This window comes from Cetorhinus maximus, chromosome 19, assembly GCF_964194155.1.
Source record: "Cetorhinus maximus chromosome 19, sCetMax3.hap1.1, whole genome shotgun sequence".
Taxonomy (NCBI): domain Eukaryota; kingdom Metazoa; phylum Chordata; class Chondrichthyes; order Lamniformes; family Cetorhinidae; genus Cetorhinus; species Cetorhinus maximus.
Genome location: NC_135897.1, coordinates 12,029,579 through 12,047,536, shown reverse-complemented (window position 1 = coordinate 12,047,536; position 17,958 = coordinate 12,029,579). Strand labels below are relative to the sequence as shown.

General features: G+C 42.3%; 1 protein-coding gene across 2 annotated transcripts in view; it reads left to right on the top strand.

Annotated features, from left to right (window-relative positions):
- The first annotated feature begins 2,538 nt into the window (after nucleotides 1-2,538).
- The window catches only part of thap4 (THAP domain containing 4), a 76,216-nt gene continuing 60,796 nt past the window's right edge, over nucleotides 2,539-17,958 (top strand). For both annotated transcript variants that reach the window (XM_078563507.1, XM_078563506.1), the window contains exons 1-2: nucleotides 2,539-2,691; nucleotides 5,514-5,623. In XM_078563507.1, the coding sequence (XP_078419633.1) occupies nucleotides 2,573-2,691; nucleotides 5,514-5,623 (229 nt within the window). In that variant the 5' untranslated portion in view covers nucleotides 2,539-2,572. The remainder of the gene's footprint in view (nucleotides 2,692-5,513; nucleotides 5,624-17,958) is intronic.

Genomic DNA, 17,958 nt, shown 5'->3' with positions numbered 1-17,958 from the left:
TTATTTAAAAATGCAAAAGTTCCTTTTACATTTCACATTCTAAAACTTCCCCCCCCTGTTTACCTACTTAACATTTCAAACCTAGCTTATTTCCTGATACATCAAAGCCTTCAGACGAGCTGCCTTTAATTCAGTTAAGACCCACACACACACAAACTCAGACACAGACCCCACTATTACTCTACAATAAATTCCATAACATTATGAAAATACTTGATTTTGCATGTTGTTTCCTCCTATCTGTTGATAGCAAGACTCAGCGTGGAATAGTTCTTACTGGGATTCTTCCCTAAAATCTCAAAGTTTTGGAACTCTTCACATTCAGCCTTCCCTCACATCCTACAATCTTCAATCATTCAAAGATGATGTCAAAGTTGGAAACAAAATAAGACAAAAAAGGAAAAAAATTGCTTCACGTGGAAACTCTGCAGAATTTTGACCGTTTTTCCTTCACAGAAGGGGTTTGGAAATGAGTTATATTTTAAAGCAAAGTGAATCTGCACAGAATTGAAATAAACAAGCTGAAGACTAATTTAAAGATGCACATTAAAGCCAGGAGAGCCAGTTTGTGGAATGTCACAGCTCACTGTCTTAACTCAAACTGATAGTGAGGGCTTCTTGATTGCAGGCCCATTAAGTCAAAGTGGCCCTATTCTTTTTGAGAATAATAGGAAATATTTTCTTGAAACGCACCAAAGGGTGAGGAGAGGTAACCAGGTTTATTGACAGGCATGCATATTGACAGATCACGAACTGGTTCGTGAAATTTCTCAGGTGCAGCCTCCCACCAGCTGGGAAAATAGAGAAAAGGAAAGCAAGGGCAGACAGGCAGTTGGGTCTGGGAAGGGAACCTGATATAACAAGGAGAAAGTCTTGCCAAGAACCAGTCAGAACCAGAAGGTTAGCTAGGGAATTAATAGGAAAGTGTGACATTTTTATTTTTTTATTGCTGAAAAAGGTGCTGTCGAAGCTTTTCATCTTGCACTCATCAAGACAGACAAGAGAATGCTAAATTTCAAAGGGAGCAACAATTTATACTGCATGAGTAAAGATGCTGGTTGGTTTGGCAAGTCGACTCTGACTGGTAGAGGTGTTGCCGTGGAGAATGCACCAGAGAACTACTGTTCCCCAAGCTTTTGTTTGTTTCAAAAAAGGTGCAATGCCAATTTGTTGTTCATGGAATTCTTGGCATACTCAGGTTTGTTCAGCCAGTACTGTCCAATTACGGAATCACATCTAACATTAAGCACTATGTTCTGAGTTTTGTAAATATGGACTGGTTGAGTACGGTCAGTGCTCTGCCTGTTGTGAATAGCCAAAGGGACATGCTGTTTTATACAATCTGATAGTCTTTGGGATGTATGGCCTGTGGACTTGGCATCACATTGGCACTGAAATTCATGTACCACATTACTCATTTGTGTGGGAGGCAGAACATCAGAACAATACTCAAGTTCTGTACTACCAAGCAACTATTTTTATTTTTCTTGTTCTAATGGAAGGATCTGTCAGTTGAATTTTGACAATTTGCTGTCTGTAAAATAAAGCAGCATAATGCTTCATATCTGATCTCCTCATTGAAGTATTTCCATTCACCTTTGGAAAGATTGGTGAAGAACAAGTGAGGGTTCGTGTGAAAGACGGTATCCAACTCAGATTATGAGAGTGTCCCATTGTTCCAGACTATGTAATTAGATATGGAGCATTCAAAAGCATTCCACATGTGTAAGTGGTCTTGTCATCAGACAAGCAGCACTGTACTGAAAATGTCAAAGATGAACCCAAATCTTAAAACAGACAGTGGCAGCAATATGGGATCTTTCAAGGAATGCTCTTCATTAGATTTATGTTTTAAAGGTACCTTAGGTAGCCAGTTTCTGCTGATGAATCTGGCTGGGGGATGGTGGTTGGTCCAAGTGATGCCTAGCCCTCACCTCTTATGCTGTTAGAAGTTGGAATTCTACTGTCCCTTGACATGCAGCCTGGGCCTTTGGCAGAGTGAGCCAAGGATCTTGGGACGATTCTGCAGTTGTGGCCTGGCGTTGCGATTGGTGGGAGTATGATCAGAGAATTGCTTTGTGACCACAGTGTTGTCTGATTTTCATCCCATGCTCCCCTCTAGGACCCTAGAATCGTCCCCCTTGTGTGTGCTTTTTTTTAAACAGCACTGCACTGTTGAAGATGCTGCCTTTCAGATGAGAGGTTAAACAGAAGGTTCTGCCTGCCCTTTCAGGTGGATGTCAAAAATCCCATGGCACTATTTGGAAGAAGAGCAGGGGAGTGCTTCCCGTTGTGTCGGTCAATGTTTATCCCTCAATCAGTATCACTATTGAAACAGATTATGTGGTCATTTATGTCATTGCTGGTGTCCGCAGATAGACTACTGCATTTCTGACTGTACAACTATAACTACACTTGCAGTACTTCAGTGGTTGTAAAGCGCTTTGGGACTTCTTGAGGTGATGAAAGTGCTGTAGAAATTCAATTTATTTCATTTTATTTTTACCATGATTGTTCATTTTCCCCCTCTCTAGTTGTTCATTTGAACCCAGCTGTTGAGCCACTCTCTTGGATGTTGGGAAACTGGATTTCTGAGCCCCTGGGGGAAGGCTGTTACCCAACCATCAAACCTTTCAAATACATGGAGGAAGTCCAGATCACGCACGTTGGACAACCCATGCTGAACATCTCGTAAGTCAGAATGTCTTTTATTCACAGTTATAGTCTGATTTCCAACAAAATAGCCATCTAGAGCGGAACTTTGTCCAGTTGCTAATCAGTAGCATGAGAGATGGTTTTCCCAAATTAGTGAAGAAAGATTGCTGACGAAGGGGAGAGAATTTCTTTCATTACTAAAATCGGATATCTGAAGTAATTTGTTAGTATTGACGCTTTGCAAGAGAAAGTGGGAGGTGTAGGCAGATGGCCATAGATCAGCAGTTGGCAGCATTATTCCTTGCAGTGTATGAGGCACCTTGAGCTGTTCTGTGCCTGGTGTTATTGGATCTCCTGGACACAATGAACTCAAGAAAACTGGGCGGGGAGGGCTCGACATAAAGGAGCCAGCCTGATAAAAGATAAGGCTGAAGCATTCACAACAATCTCCAGCCAGAAGTGCCGAGTGGATGATCCATCTCAGCCTCCTTTGGAGGTCCCCAGCATCACAGATGCCAGTCTTCAGCCAATTCACTTCACTCCACGTGTTATCAAGAAACGGCTGAAGGCACTGGATACTGCAAAGGCTATGAGGCCTGACAACATTTTGGCAATAATACTGAAGACTTGTGCTCCAGAACTTGCCGCGCCCCTAGCCAAGCTGTTCCAGTACAGCCACAGCACTGGCATCTACCCGGCAATATGGAAAATTGCCCAGGTATGTCCTGTACGTAAAAAGCAGACACACCCAACCCGGCCAATTACCGTCCCATCAGCCGATTCTCCATCATCAGTAAAGTGATGGAAGAGGTTATCAACAGTGCTATCAAGTGGCACTTGCTTAGCAATAACCTGCTCACTGACACTCAGTTTGGGTTCTACCAGGGCCACTCAGCTCCTGACCTCATTACAGCCTTGGTTCAAGCATGGACAAAAGAGCTGAACTCCCGAGGTGAGGTGAGAGTGACTGCCTTTGACATCAAGGCAACATTTGACCATGTGGCATCAAGGCGCCCTAGAAAAACTGGAGTCAGTAAGAGTCAGGAGGAAAACACTCTGCTGGTTGGATCATACAGAGCACAAAGAAAGATGTTTGTGGTTGTTGGAGGTCAATCATCTCAGTTCCAGGACATCCTTTCAGGTTCATTTCATAGTGTCCTAGCCCCAACCATCTTCAGCTGCTTCATCAATGACCTTCCTTCCATCGTAAGGTCAGAAGTGGGGATGTTCACTGATGATTGCACAATGTTCACCATTTGCAACTCCCCAGATACTGAAGCAGTCCATGTCCAATTGCAGCAAGATCTGGACAATATCCAGACTTGGGCTGACAAGTGTAAGTAACATTCATGCCACATAAGTCCCAGGCAATGACCAACTCCAACAAGAGAGAACCTAACTGTCATCCGTTGATATTCAATGACATTACCATCGCTGAATCCCCCACTATCAACAATCTAGGGGTTACCATTGACTAGAAACCGAACCATTGACTAGAAACTGAACTGGACTAGCCATATAAATACTGTAGCTACAAGAGCAGGCCAGAGGCTAGGAATCCTGTGGCGAGTAACTCACCTCCTGACTCCCCAAAGCCTGTCCACAATCTACAGGGCACAAATCAGGAGTGTGATGGAATACTCTCCACTTGCCTGAATGAGTGCAGCTCCAACAGCACTCAAGAAGCTTGACACCATGCAGGACAAAGCAGCCCACTTGATTGGCACCCCATCCACAAACATTCACTCTGTCCACCACTGAAGCACAGTGGCAGTACCCACACCACATGGACTGCAGCGGTTCAAGAAGGCAGCTCACCACCACCTTCTCAAGGGCAATTAGGGATGGGCAATAAATACTGTCCTGGCCAGTGATGCCCACACCCCATAAATGAATTTTAAAAATCTTCTTTACTCAATTGGAGCTTCCTTTTAGAAGCATGAATTCTTCTTCGTCCGATTTTCCCCCTCAATATATTTGCTGCACTCAAGCAGTCCAATAGTCAGGCAGGAAAATCTGTCTCTCTTTATTTTGGAGTGCCAAGGTGCTGTAATCTTCAGGGAAGCTTCTTAACCTGAGAGTGGTTAAATACCATTAGGAGTGATTGAGGTGATAACATAGATACACTTGAGAGAAAGCTAGATAAATACACAAGGAAGAAAGGAATAGAAGAGTATGTTGATAGGGTGGAATGAGGTAAGGTGAGGCGGAGCTCTCATGGAGCCTGCTTCTGTGAGTAAATTCTATATAACCTCAAAGAATTGTACTGCACAACTGTCTTATGTCAATACTTGTACAAATAGCTAAGGGTTTGGGGTTTAGGAATGTTTTGACCATAATTGGACCAGCTTATTACACCACAGAATGCAAGCAGATATGTTTTTCCTGCGCTTTATTATATAATCAGTCAACAGGCTTTGTGTACTATTGTAGTGAAGAGGTGCAGAGGAGCTAAAATCTTTTTTTGCCAGCTGAGGCGTCATATGTACAGTCACACTGTCTATTCATCCTCTTAGCAGGGAATGGTACACTGCATAAGGGGACCACAGAAAGAAAGGAAAGATCTAGAAACATTGTCATATTTTAATAAGTATTGAGCTAAAACAAAATACTTATATTGAGACAGGAATTTAAATTGTGCTTATCCGCACTAAGTCAATAATTATTGCCCGTTCCAGCGTCAGAGCATGGAGATCGAGTGGTTAGGATGATTTTTTTTTTTAGATGTGGATGATCTTGCTTGGGCTATGCCCAATAAATTCAACCTTCTCTTCGCAGCCTGAAAACCTCTACTTGCCAGTAACAGTTGTTAATCCTTCAATTCATATTCGGACTAACTTTCCCTGTTTATTTTACAGATTTAACGGTTTCAATCCTGAAACCAAGAAGCCAATGCATAGAGAGTGTGGCTTTATCAGAATCAAGCCTGGCACTAACAAGGTGGCATTCATCAGTGCCCAAAACACAGGTACAGTACCACCTGCACAAAGTCCATGAATAGACTGAAGTGGGGAATCGAGAGCATGTCAGCTGCACAGTATATTTAATTGGCTGCTGCAAAGGAAGAGTTTTTACACTTTTTCTTGTTTATTGAGAAATTGATTCTTTGTATTTTGGGTAATCCAGAAGTCTCATGCATTGAACCCTATTGCACAACTTCCAAATATCTCCAAACCAAACCTCTAAGAATTGTAACACATCAGTGTGTGTTCTCTCCCCATAAGAATACAGCCCAGTGTGAAGAACACATAGAATGCCCAATGTTGCTCAAGAATTCAGAAGGTATCCCAGTAGCCTACTAGGTACAGGTTGGCAAGAGCCAAGCCTTTGACCCTGCTGCAAGACTCTGGTTCAAACTGAGATAGATTAGTGGTAAGCAAAGGAAATGGGTTGTTTGGCAGGAGATTCCAGCCTATGCCAGAGGCATTGTCAACCAACCTTTGGTAGAATCATGATGCTCCTTCCACTTTACTAAAGTCCAACCATTGAGGGCCCAAACTTGCCAGGATCTGGAATAAGCAAATGGAGAGGAGTAAACTTGTTCCACGTTAAAGAACTAGAATACCTAGTTCCTTAACATATCACAAGTTGGCTTATGTAGGTCCTTCCACTGTGTTGCTTTGCTGCAGAAAATTCAAGTAATAGTCTCTAGAATTATTGTTTCCACATCCTGAGGCATGGCTGTTATTTTGGATTTTCTCTGACACCTTTTCTTGTGTTAATGATTTGAGGCACATCATGTTTTCACTGAACTGAGATCTGTGCCTTTTATTCTCTGCCAGTTTCATTTGTCCCACTTTGCTTTCTCACTCACTCACTGGTACATTCACTATAGTTCCAGCACAAAAGGCTCAGCTCGTCTGAGAGTAGGCTCACACGGGACAGGATAATTCCAGTGAATAACCTAGTAAAGAACATGTTGGGTAACTAATGCTTGTCATGAAGGGATATTAACGTCTATAATGTTATTGGAAATTATTTTTAAATTGCAATTGTAGTAGGGTCTGTTCCTATGTGTGTGTGTGTCTATGTGTAGGTTAATTGGATTAAAGCCAGCTAGTCTGGGTGCTTTGATGTATAGTAGTTTTGAGATGTTAATTAGATAAACGTAAGGAAGTTAAAAGGTAAAGTGCAATTTGCATTTTTAAATAAACCATCCAAAAGAATGGGTGAAATCTTTTCCTAGTTGGGAGATGCCAAGCAATGTGTTTATATTACTAATAAAATTATTGGGAAGAAAATATTATTGTTAGAAGATGTGACAATAAAAACCTAGTAATACAATGGAAAATTTACAATCAAAGGGGAAGCTAGGTTTAAACAGAAAGGAGTTTGTGGGTGTAAGGCAGAGACATTTAAGATCTAATCAGCCTGTAAGCCTGCAACTGTGTCTGCAAAGGAAACAAATTGAAAGGAACCTCATTTTGAATTCATAAGGTCAAATGTGCTTTGCCTGGTGTCTGTTTAAAGTCTATACGTTACTGTTGCCTTGGTGAAGATTTACCTGGGAGTGATTAATTTGGGAATTTGTTTAAAAGTTATTGTAGTAATTTGTAGGCATGTTTATGTGTTTAATTTATTGTTCAATTAAAAATTGTTTAATTTAGTTTTATATAAAAAACCTTTTGAGGCTTGGTAGTTTTATTCCTGAATTCAGAGCTGCATCTCAAACATACCAATTGAAAATATAAGTTATGACAGTTGTTCAAGTTTCCCTCTGGGATTTAAACAACTCAGCCTTTACCAACTGTGGTGTTGTAACAATGCTGCTTATCAATTCAGAAGGTATCCCAATAACTTACTATGTGCAGACTAAACTACTGATCAATTTTATTTAAAATTAACAATTTGCAGAAGCAAAAAGAATATAGGTAAAAATATTAAAGAAAGAACTGGAATTAATCCTCAGTGGATTAATCTATTCTTTTCTGGGGCACTTTCAGTCTTTTTTTTAAACAAAAGGTATAGTTTCTTTGGCAATCAAGTTGCACTCAACAAGGTCCCGCAAACAGCAAATAAGATTTTTGTTATACTCTTTTCATGGATGTGGACATCTCTAGCTAGGCCAGCATTTGTTGCCCACTCCTAATTGCCCTTGAGAAGGAGGTGGTGAGCCGCCACCTTGAATCTCTGCAGTCCATGCGTGTAGGTAAATCCACAGTGCTGTTAGGGAGGGAGTTCCAGTGACCCAGTGACACTGTTATGACTGAGATGGGAGGAGTTCATGCATGATCTAGCCCAGCTACTTTTGCAGGCTGAGCCATTAATTTAAAAGTTTAATTTTCTCATCAAAATGGCCAATCGTCCATTTCCCCTACTGGTGCCCAGAATAAGAGTCTTCAACCAGGCTTCTTTCAATAAACTTGGAATAGTTGTTCATCATAAAATGAAACTTCTTTTTGACAAGTTGCAAGTGTTAGTTACACACAATTATAAGCGGGAAGTATAACTATCTATCTCTTCCTAAAGAATTCCCCCAGCGTGTGTGCACATGCACATACATACACAGACAAAGAACAAATCGAGTCTCTCTGCAGAGAAGGGCTTTAGAGGATGGGCATATAGAATAAAGGATAAAGTTTGCAGGGTCTCAGCGCTGTTGACCTGGAGTTCCCTGGTCCCAGGACATCTGGGAGTTCTCACCAATGCAGAAGTTACCCTCAGATGAGGGTACTCTGGCTACAGGTTGATAGCCACACACAATTGCATGCAAGGTGGAGAGAGGGAGCCAGTTAGGGTAGCCTTCCTTCCTTAGCCTGTACCCCAACAAGACTGCCTTCAAAACCAGCAGGCTCACAACTTAATTTTTTTTTTCTCTCTCCCATGTGATTTCTAGCAAGTTACCAACCTTTGCCTTTTCAGTTTTCTCCCCTGACAATTAAGATATCCCAATAACTTACAATGAGCAGACTAAACTACTGATCAATTTTATTTAAAATTAAAGTGATTGCAGTTCATAACAAAGAACCAGATCTTCCCCAAGTGTCATATAGGCCAGGTGATTTCTTGGGAGAGGCCTGCTTGTTGACAGTTCCAAGGTGATCTTTTGACCTTCTTAAAAAATATCCCAGGTCGGCATCAAATGTACAGATAATTTTGCGAAAGAAAAATTCAGTCTTGAAAGATATGATTCTAACAACAGTGAAGGAACAGCAATATAATTCCAATTGATCAGTTAATCCATTCTGGTTGCGGGACAGAAGAGCTGTTCTTTTGTTTTTCAAATAGTGGCATGGGATCATTTATATCCTCCTGAGCTAGCTGATAGGGCATTGATTTATTGTTTCACCTGAAAACAGCACCTCTGACAGTGCAGCATCCCTTCAATACTACAGTGAAGTGTCAGCTTTGTGATGTGCTCATCTTGAAATGGGACTTGGGCAGGCATATCATCAAAGTCATATCTAGAATTGAACCCAGCTTGTGATGGTGAAAGTGCTGAATCCTAACCACTAGATCACCAGGACTGCCTACCGAAGCTGCTTTGTGTAATCTCCTCTTTCCATGATAACATGGTCAGCTATGACTGGGCAACATTGGAACTCTGAGGTCTGCAGTTTGGTCAAACAGGATTGTGCCCTGGCACTGACACTGTTAGGCATATTCTTCTCTTTGCTCCCGTCATGTGCCTTCAGTTTATCCACAGAAGGTGTCTGCTTACATCCCAAAGCTGACGAAAAGCGGTTCAGCCTTGCTCACTTGAAATCAAAGACAAAAGGTGCGCCAAGTCCTCATCAAAGTTGCTCCATGCTGATGATGCCCTCTAGCATTCCATACTGAAGAGCACCTTCAGCGGCAAATGGACAGACTGTGTCACACCTGGGAGAGTTTGCTTTGACCGTTGGCATCAGGAAGACAAATGTCATAATCCAGGCTGTTACTATGCTACCATCTATCAGCATTGACAATGTGATGCTGAAGATTGTTGAAAGCTTCACATATCTCAGCTCTGCAATCACCAGCAATCTCTCACTTGATGCTGTTATCAACATCATGCATTGTAAAAGCTGCAGCTGTCATCTCCATGATACATAAGAGGGTGTGGAACAACAGTAACCTGACTGAGAACACCAGACTGCGAGTCTACCAAGCCTGTGTCCTCAATGCACTCCTCTACAGTGGTGAGACCTGGACAACCTATACTAGGCAGGAGAAAAGGCTGAATAGTTCCCACCTTCACTGTCTCAGACGTATCCTCGTCATCTCTTGGCAGGACAAGATCACCAGCTCGGAGGTCCTGAAGCATGCTTATTACATCAACATACATTTATTGCTAAGCCAATGGCCTCTGCACTGACTCAGCCCTGTTCATTGGATGGATGATGGCCGTATACCTAATGACCTTCCGTACAGTGAACTGGCGACTAGGCCATGACTGCTGGACACCTGCAAGTGAGATATGAAGATGGCGGATATTGACTTGGATGACTGGGAGACCATCGTCAATGTCTGTGACCGCTGGAGGCTGACTGTCTGGAAGGGCATTGGAAGAGGTGAGGAAAATGGAAAGCTTAGCTAGCCAAGAAGAGAGACCAGAGAAAACAGACCAGTGAACCCGGCACCTTCTCAGCCCACTGTCTGCATCTGCAGCAAATGTGTCAGCGACTGCCTTTCCAGAGTGGGGCTTCTGAACTACACCAGGCGATGTTTAATAGAGTTGACCACCAAGGCGCAACCATCATCTCACAAGACAAAAGGCTGCCATATCCAGAACAAAAAAGTATATAAAGATAACAATCAGATACAGTAATACCATTTCTAATGTCATCCGAGCTACTGCAATCTATTTTAGAGCAAGAAAAAGGCTTCCTTTCAATTTTTATACAATGCTGATCATTGAGGGGTAATTTTGTAAGTTTACACCACCGACTCACAGATTAAAGTGTCTACTGCCCATAGTTTTCTGGCCATTAATTTTAACAGCAAGAAACACCTAATCTTTCCTGTAATTGCTGTTGGATTGAACTAGGCTGAACAACACAAAGTCAGTTCACCATTGCTGCTCAAAATAACCACATGTAGTCATTATTGTAATTTAGCCTCCCCACTTAAAGCATTGCATTGAATCTCGAAACTTGAGCACCAAGCACGCAAGGCAAACATTGCAATTCAACCTTTTGGGAGTGAAATGTTGAATGTATTTGGATATCCCTCTGGAAAAAAATAAATTAGCTTCTGCAATCTATTGCTATTGCTGACCATAAACTCTGATCAGTACCTTACATTTGACAGCTCTGTTCTGCATTATTGCATCACTATTATCGGCAAAAATTCATTTACAGAAACAGAATACACCCAGAAGTACTGATTAGGTTTATCTTTTTCCATTATTTTATCATGGCTAGTACGATCATCAGTGTCCTTTTCTGAAATGAACTTGCATAAAAATACTTTAATACACTTTAGGTAGGATCTGAGGGCCTTTGAGATAGTGTAGAGAACTTGTACTAGAATAGTTCCCAAGATGAGCTGCAAGATTAAGCTGAAGAAGCTTGGATTGAGAGATTGAGGGGAGATTTGGTAGAGATTTGACAGGCTTGGATAAAGTAGGAAGAAGCTGTTCCCATTAGCTGTTCGTACAAGGATTAGGGGACACAGATTTAAGGTTTTGGGCAGGAGATGCAGTGGTATGTGAGGAAGAACATTTTTATGCATTAAATTGTAATGACCTGGAATAAAAACAAAATAGCTGAAAAAGCTCAGCAGGTCTGACAGCATCTGTGGAGAGGAAGACAGTTAACGTTTCGAGTCCGACAGTCTATCACCAGAAATTGAGACAGAACTAAAGAAAAATAGAAATGAGGTGAAATATAAGCTGTTTGAGGGGAGTGGGACAGGTGGAGCTGGATAGAGGGCCAGTGATAGGTGGAGGCAAAGAAGTTTGCCAAAGATGTCATAGACAAAAGAACAAAGCGGTGTGGACGGTGGTGATATTAGCTAAAGGATGTGCTAATGGTGACATTAAGGGTAGAAAGCAGAACGAGCAAGTGACAGATGGCCCTAGTGGGGGTGGGGTAGGGGGAAGGGATCGAAATGGGCTAAAAGGTGGAGATAAAACAAGGGATGGAAAGAAATTTAAAAATAATAATAGAAATAGGTGGGAAAAGAAAAATATATTAAAAAATATATATATATAAACTATTAGAAAAAAGGGGGATCGGAAACGGGGTGGGGATGAAAGAGAGGTTCATGATCTAAAGTTGTTGAACTCAATGTTAAGTCCGGAAGGCTGTAAAGTGCCTAATCGGAAGATGAGGTGCTGTTCCTCCAGTTTGTGTTGAGCTTCACTGGAACATTGCAGCAGGCCAAGGACAAACATGTGGGCATGGGAGCAGGGTGGTGTGTTGAAATGGCAAGAGACAGGGAGGTCTGGGTCATGCTTGCGGACAGACCGAAGGTGTTCCGCAAAGCAGTCACCCAGTCTGCGTTTGGCCTCTCCAGCGTAGAGGAGACCGCATTGGGAGTTGTGAATGCAGTAGACTAAATTGAGGGAAGTGCAACTGAAGCGCTGCTTCACTTGAAAGGAGTGTTTGGGCCCTTGGACGGTGAGGAGGGGGAAAGTAAAGGGGCAGGTGTTGCACCTTCTGCGGTTGCATGGGAAGGTGCCGTGGGTGGGGGTTGAGGTGTAGGGGATGGTGGAGGAGTAGACCAGGGTGTCCTGGAGGGAACGGTCCCTACGGAATTCCGCCAGGGGAGGTGAAGGGAAGGTATGTTTGGTGGTGGCATCATGCTGGAGTTAACAGAAATGGCGGAGGATGATCCTTTGAATGCGGAGGCTGGTGGGGTGATAAGTGATGACAAGGGGGACCCTATCATGGTTCTGGGAGGGAGAGGAAAGTGTGAGGGCGGATGCGCGGGAGATGGGCCGGACACGGTTGAGGGCCCTGTCAACCACCGTGGGTGGAAAACCTCGGTTGAGGAAGAAGGAAGACATGTCAGAGGAACTGTTTTGGAAAGTGGCATCATCAGAACAGATGCAACGAGGCGAAGGAACTGAGAGAATGGGATGGAGTCCTTACAGGAAGCAGGGTGTGAGGAGTTGTAGTTGAGGTAGCTGTGGGAGTCGGTAGGCTTGTAATGAATATTGGTGGACAGTCTATCACCAGAAATTGAGACAGAGAGGTCAAGGAAGGTAAGGGAAGTGTCAGAGATGGACCATGTGAAAATGATGGAGGGGTGGAAATTGGAAGCAAAATTAATAAATGTTTCCAGGTCCAGACGAGAGCATGAAGCAGCACCAACGCAGTCATCGATGTACCGGAGAAAGAGCTGTGTGACGGGGCCTGAGTAGGACTGGAATGTAATGACCTGGAACTTGCTGCCTGCGAGGATGGTAGAAACGGAGATGATCAATGATTTAAAAAGAAAATTGGATGGGCATTTGAGGGAAATAAATTGCAGGGTGGTGGGTATAGAGCGGGTGAATGGGACTGACTGGTTGCTCTACAGAGGCAACATGGACTTGTTGGGCTGAGTATTTGTTAATAATCTCCACTTTTTGCTTCAGCTTTGAATGTCAAGACTCGATGCCAGAATAGCCTCAGTCTCAAAGAAATTGTGTGTTAAACAAAATGTAAGATGCAGCCATTTAGCCAGAAATGAATTCTTCCTTTTAGGAAAGGATTTGAGTTAAGTGTGCCCACACCCTGCTTATACATGTCACAACAAGAGAACATTCTTGTCATTCTCTATCACTACTTTCTTTGCATTGTCTACATTTCACAGAACCTGAATGACGAGGTCTTAACCCTGTGAGGATCAAATAGAGTTATGAAGTTTCATACTAGTTACTTCTACTCTGATTTCTTTTCCTCACAAACATTCTGGAATGCTGTACTATAATTTGAAGCAAGTATTGTATATTCAAGAACACTTTTGAATTCAAGTCCAGCCCTGATGAGGCATAATATGTCTCCCTGCCATGGAAAGGTCCTATTTAAATGAGTTCAGAGTAATCTTGGTCCTGCTCCTTGATCAGCACAGATTGACACTAAATTGGCAGTTCATTTAGAGGGGCCATTAAAGGGGTCTAGAATGTCATGCATAGAGTCTGAAGGAGCACTTCTGAGGATGAGATTCGGGAGTTTCAATGGAGTAGTAGTGAGTGCTTAACTCCTGATCAGTGGTGTATCCAACATGGAATTGGGACAGTGCAGAGAGAGAGTGCTTTTCCCTGCATCTACCCTCTGCTGACAAAGAGGTAAGTTGAGTGTTTCAATAAAAACGAAACTTATTCTCCTCACTGACTTATTTTACCTTGATCATAGCGAAAGGAGCCGATACATCCCTCTTTACCTTAACGGTACAAAATCAAAGGTTGAGTTCTGAAACCTCTCTTCAGAAATCAACCAATATTCCGTATTCTCCCCATGCTATCCTGAAGGTGCTGATTCTTGCTGATGTTTCAATTTGCAGATGTCATCAACTTGCTTGTAGCTCCTTCAAATAACCATTCCTCATGCCTAGCCTAGTCTGAGTCTCCAGAGGTTATTTGACCTTGGAGGATTTTGCACCCAAGCATAAACCTCCCCTCATCCAGCATAAATGTAAGCATATTTCCCTAGGAATCTTTGCCCTTCCCTGCTGCCACACATAGGTCCCACTAACAGCTAATGATTGAATAAATGGCCAGATATAATAGTAATGATTGAGAAGATCTCTCTCTTTCTGTCCCTCCTGCCCTCTCCCTCCTACCTTTTCCTGGTCCCCCTACTAGCTAATATTGTAAATAGTCCAACACTCTGCTGGCCAGGCATTCTCCACCCTTCATAATCATCAATTTACCCAAAACTCTGAGGCCAGTATCCTATCCCACAGCAAGTGCAGCTCATTGCTGTCCTTATATCCTGATCTGCCAATGAGAGTTAAAATTCTTGGCCTCACCGCTCCTTATCTCTGTAACCTCCTCTTTATTGCTCTAACCCCATTCTCTGCATCTCCCCCCATCCCACCCCCCAACCTTTTGCCCACCTGCTGCCAAGGCCCCACGCTCAGAATTCCCTTCTGTAAGCCCTCTTTAAAACTTATTTCTTCCGCCCAGTTTTTGGTCAGCTCTTCCAAATATCTCCATCTTTGGCTCATTATCTTGTTTTCCTTGTGTCTCTGTGAAGCACCTTGGGCCATTTTCTAAGTTTAAGGTGTTACATAAATGCAAGTTGCCCTTGCTAAATACTGCCAGGTACTTGAGCAGACAGATGGGCCTCAGTTTAATGTATCATTCTAAAAAGATCCCTGTAAGAATACAGGGACTTGCACAATACTGCATCTAACCTATTTTAAACCTTCTAGTTCATAGTGGGTTTTGTACCCAGAACCTGTGACTTAGAAGTGACGATGCTATCAGTTGAGATTACCGAATACTTCATAGAATTGAAGAAGTTAGAGGAACTCGAGATGCAGGTGGATGCAGGCTGAGAAGGTTGGATTCCCAGAGGGATGAGCTCAATGGTCCAAAAAGCTTTTTTTCGTCCATGATTCTTTCATCAGTTAATAGATTGAAAAAAGGCTATCATTAGATTATATCTAGTATTTATGGCCAAAGTTGTTTTTATGTTTAATGATACTGAAATTTACCCATCATTGCATTCTGCCATCTTAGAAAGGCAGTATCATTTTGTTGATGGCTACAGAGATATGTATTCTCCAAAGAGAGAACCAAGAGTATTTATCAATTCAGGCAGTATTTAAAGGATGCTAGGAAAGTCCATCAGCAATTTAGTGAAAGGCATACTGAAATGTAATTGGTCAGGAGCCACTGAGAAATAAAAAAAAAATGATGGAAATACTCAACAGGCCAGGCAGCATCTGTGGAGAGAAACAAGGTTAACTTTTCAGGTCAATGACGCTTCATCGGAACTGAGAAATGTGCATCCTACTTATGTTACCTCAATATTAAAGGCCAGTATTCAAACCATCTTGCAATCTGGCAACGCGCTTAGCACCTGCAAGACATTTATTTGAAGTATTTTGCATTTATGGTGCATTATTGTCTTAACATAGCTCCAGGTGACAAGCTCTTGACACTGTTGTGCTCCAAACTGGTTTCTGTGTTAAACGTTAGAGGTTCCTACCCTTCTTGCAGTTACTTTGGCCTAGTTGAATTATACATGGAAGTTACCAAGCTGTAAAGAAGATTGGAACAATCTTTCGATCCCTTCCCCCTATCCCACCCCCACTAGGGCTATCTGTCACTTGCTCGTCCTGCTTTCTACCCTTAATGTCACCATTAGCACATACCTTAGCTAATATCACCACTGTCAACACCCCTTTGTCCTTTTGTCTATAACATCTTTGGCAATCTCTTCTTTGCCCCTGCCTATCACTGGCCCTCTATCCAGCTCTACCTGTCCCACCCCCCTCTACAGCTTATATTTCACATCATTTCTATTTTTCTTTCGTTCTGATGAAGAGTCATACGGACTCGAATATTCCTCTCCGCAGCTGCTGTCAGACCTGCTGAGTTTTTCCAGCTACTTTTGTTTTTGTAAAGAAGATTGTTGCTTTAGCCATCTTGGGTATTATATTACATAAAAAGCTCTCTGCATCTTCTATCATCTCCAAACTTGTCCATGCTTTTTGTTCATATAACTTCCTTGTTTTGTTGAGTCACTCTGTCTGATGCTGTTATAAGATCATAAGAAATGACCTACTCCTGCTTCTATTCAGCCCTTCGAGCCTGCTTTGCCATTCAATAAGATCATGGCTGATCTGACTGTGGCTTTAATTCCAGTCTCCTGCCTGCCCTCTATAACTCTTGACTGCCTTGTTGATCAAAAATCTGTCTAACTTGGACTTGAATATATTCAATGATTCAGCTTCATTGCGCTCTGTGGAAGAGAATTCAAAAGCCTAACCAATCCTCAGAGAAAAAATTCCTCCTCATCTCCATCTTAAATGTGAGACCCCTTATTTTAAAACTGTAGTCCTAGTACTAAACTCCCCCACAAGGGGAAACATCCTCCCAGCATCCACCCTATTAAGTCCCCTCAGAATCTTATGTTTCAATAAGATCACTTCTCAATCTTCTAAATTCCAAACCTTTGAAAATAACTGCACTGTACTCTAGGGAGAAAGGTGCTGAAAGTATGGCGCTTGAGCATTCTATGGTGCTAGAAACTAGAGGTGTATTTATATAAATTTGGACTACAAGAGAACAGTGGTGTGTGTGTTTATTGTCTGCCCCATCCTCTCATGTAGGCCTGTTGAAGGCAGATTTGGTAAATAGAGGCGTGTTTTTCTGTGAGTATGCTGAAAGCTGATTTCCAAATCAGCCTCTAGTGGGCCTGCGGAGAAGATGGGAAAGACATTGTTGGAACTTTTTTTATTCTCATCACCTTGGAACTGCAGGTAGCTAACTGGGAAGTGGCTCTGAGTCATGTTTTAGATGCTGAACCGGTTCTGTTCTCCTGTCACAGAAAGTTCAGTGACTAGGCCAGAAGGTCCTTGTTCCAACAACGCATTGGAATATTTTGCGGCGGTCGTGAGATGGATTGGGTCATTTACAGGAGGATGGTGGCATAGCGGTAATGTCATTGAACTAGTAACCCAAAGGCCCAGGTTAATTTGCTCTGGAGACACTGTTTCAAATCCCACTACAGCAGCCGGTAGAATTTAAATTCGATTAATAAAAAAAGACTGGAATATGAAGCTAGTCTCAGTAATAGTGACCATGCCAACATTCATCGATTGTTGTAAAAATCCATCTGGTTCACTAATGTCCTTCAGCTGGTTTGGTCCACATGTGACTCCAGACCCACACTAATGCGGTTGACTCTTAACTGCCCTATAAAATGGCCTAGCAAGCCTCTTTCAGTTCAATGGCAATTAGGGATGGGCAACAAAAAAATTTACATAATTGAATTTAGGGGATGATGAATGCACCACACCTTTGTCTTTGGCTGCATTGTCGTAGTGTAAGGTGCCTTTTAAAGGGATGGTTTCAGTGTTCATCTTCTCTCACGCTTATTTTGCATGATAACCCATTCAAATATGGTACATTTGCATTTAAGGAATGAGGAAAACCAAACGTAAAGTTGGTTGTTGTCTTAAATCACTATGGAATTCTTTGCTATGATTCTTTTCAGCTTTCAAAGTTGCTGTTCCTCCTTGCTCTAGTTCAAACTTTTGCCGCTTGTAATATAATTAGAACAGGTTGATGCAAGCTCTGCATGTTAATATATCTTGTGGAGATATTCTGCATTATGTTTGCCCATAATCAAGTGTTGAATGTTGTGCTAATTGTTCAAATGTTAAGCAGCTAGTGTTTCTTGCTCCGGAATTGTACTCAGCAGTAGAGGGCATCAT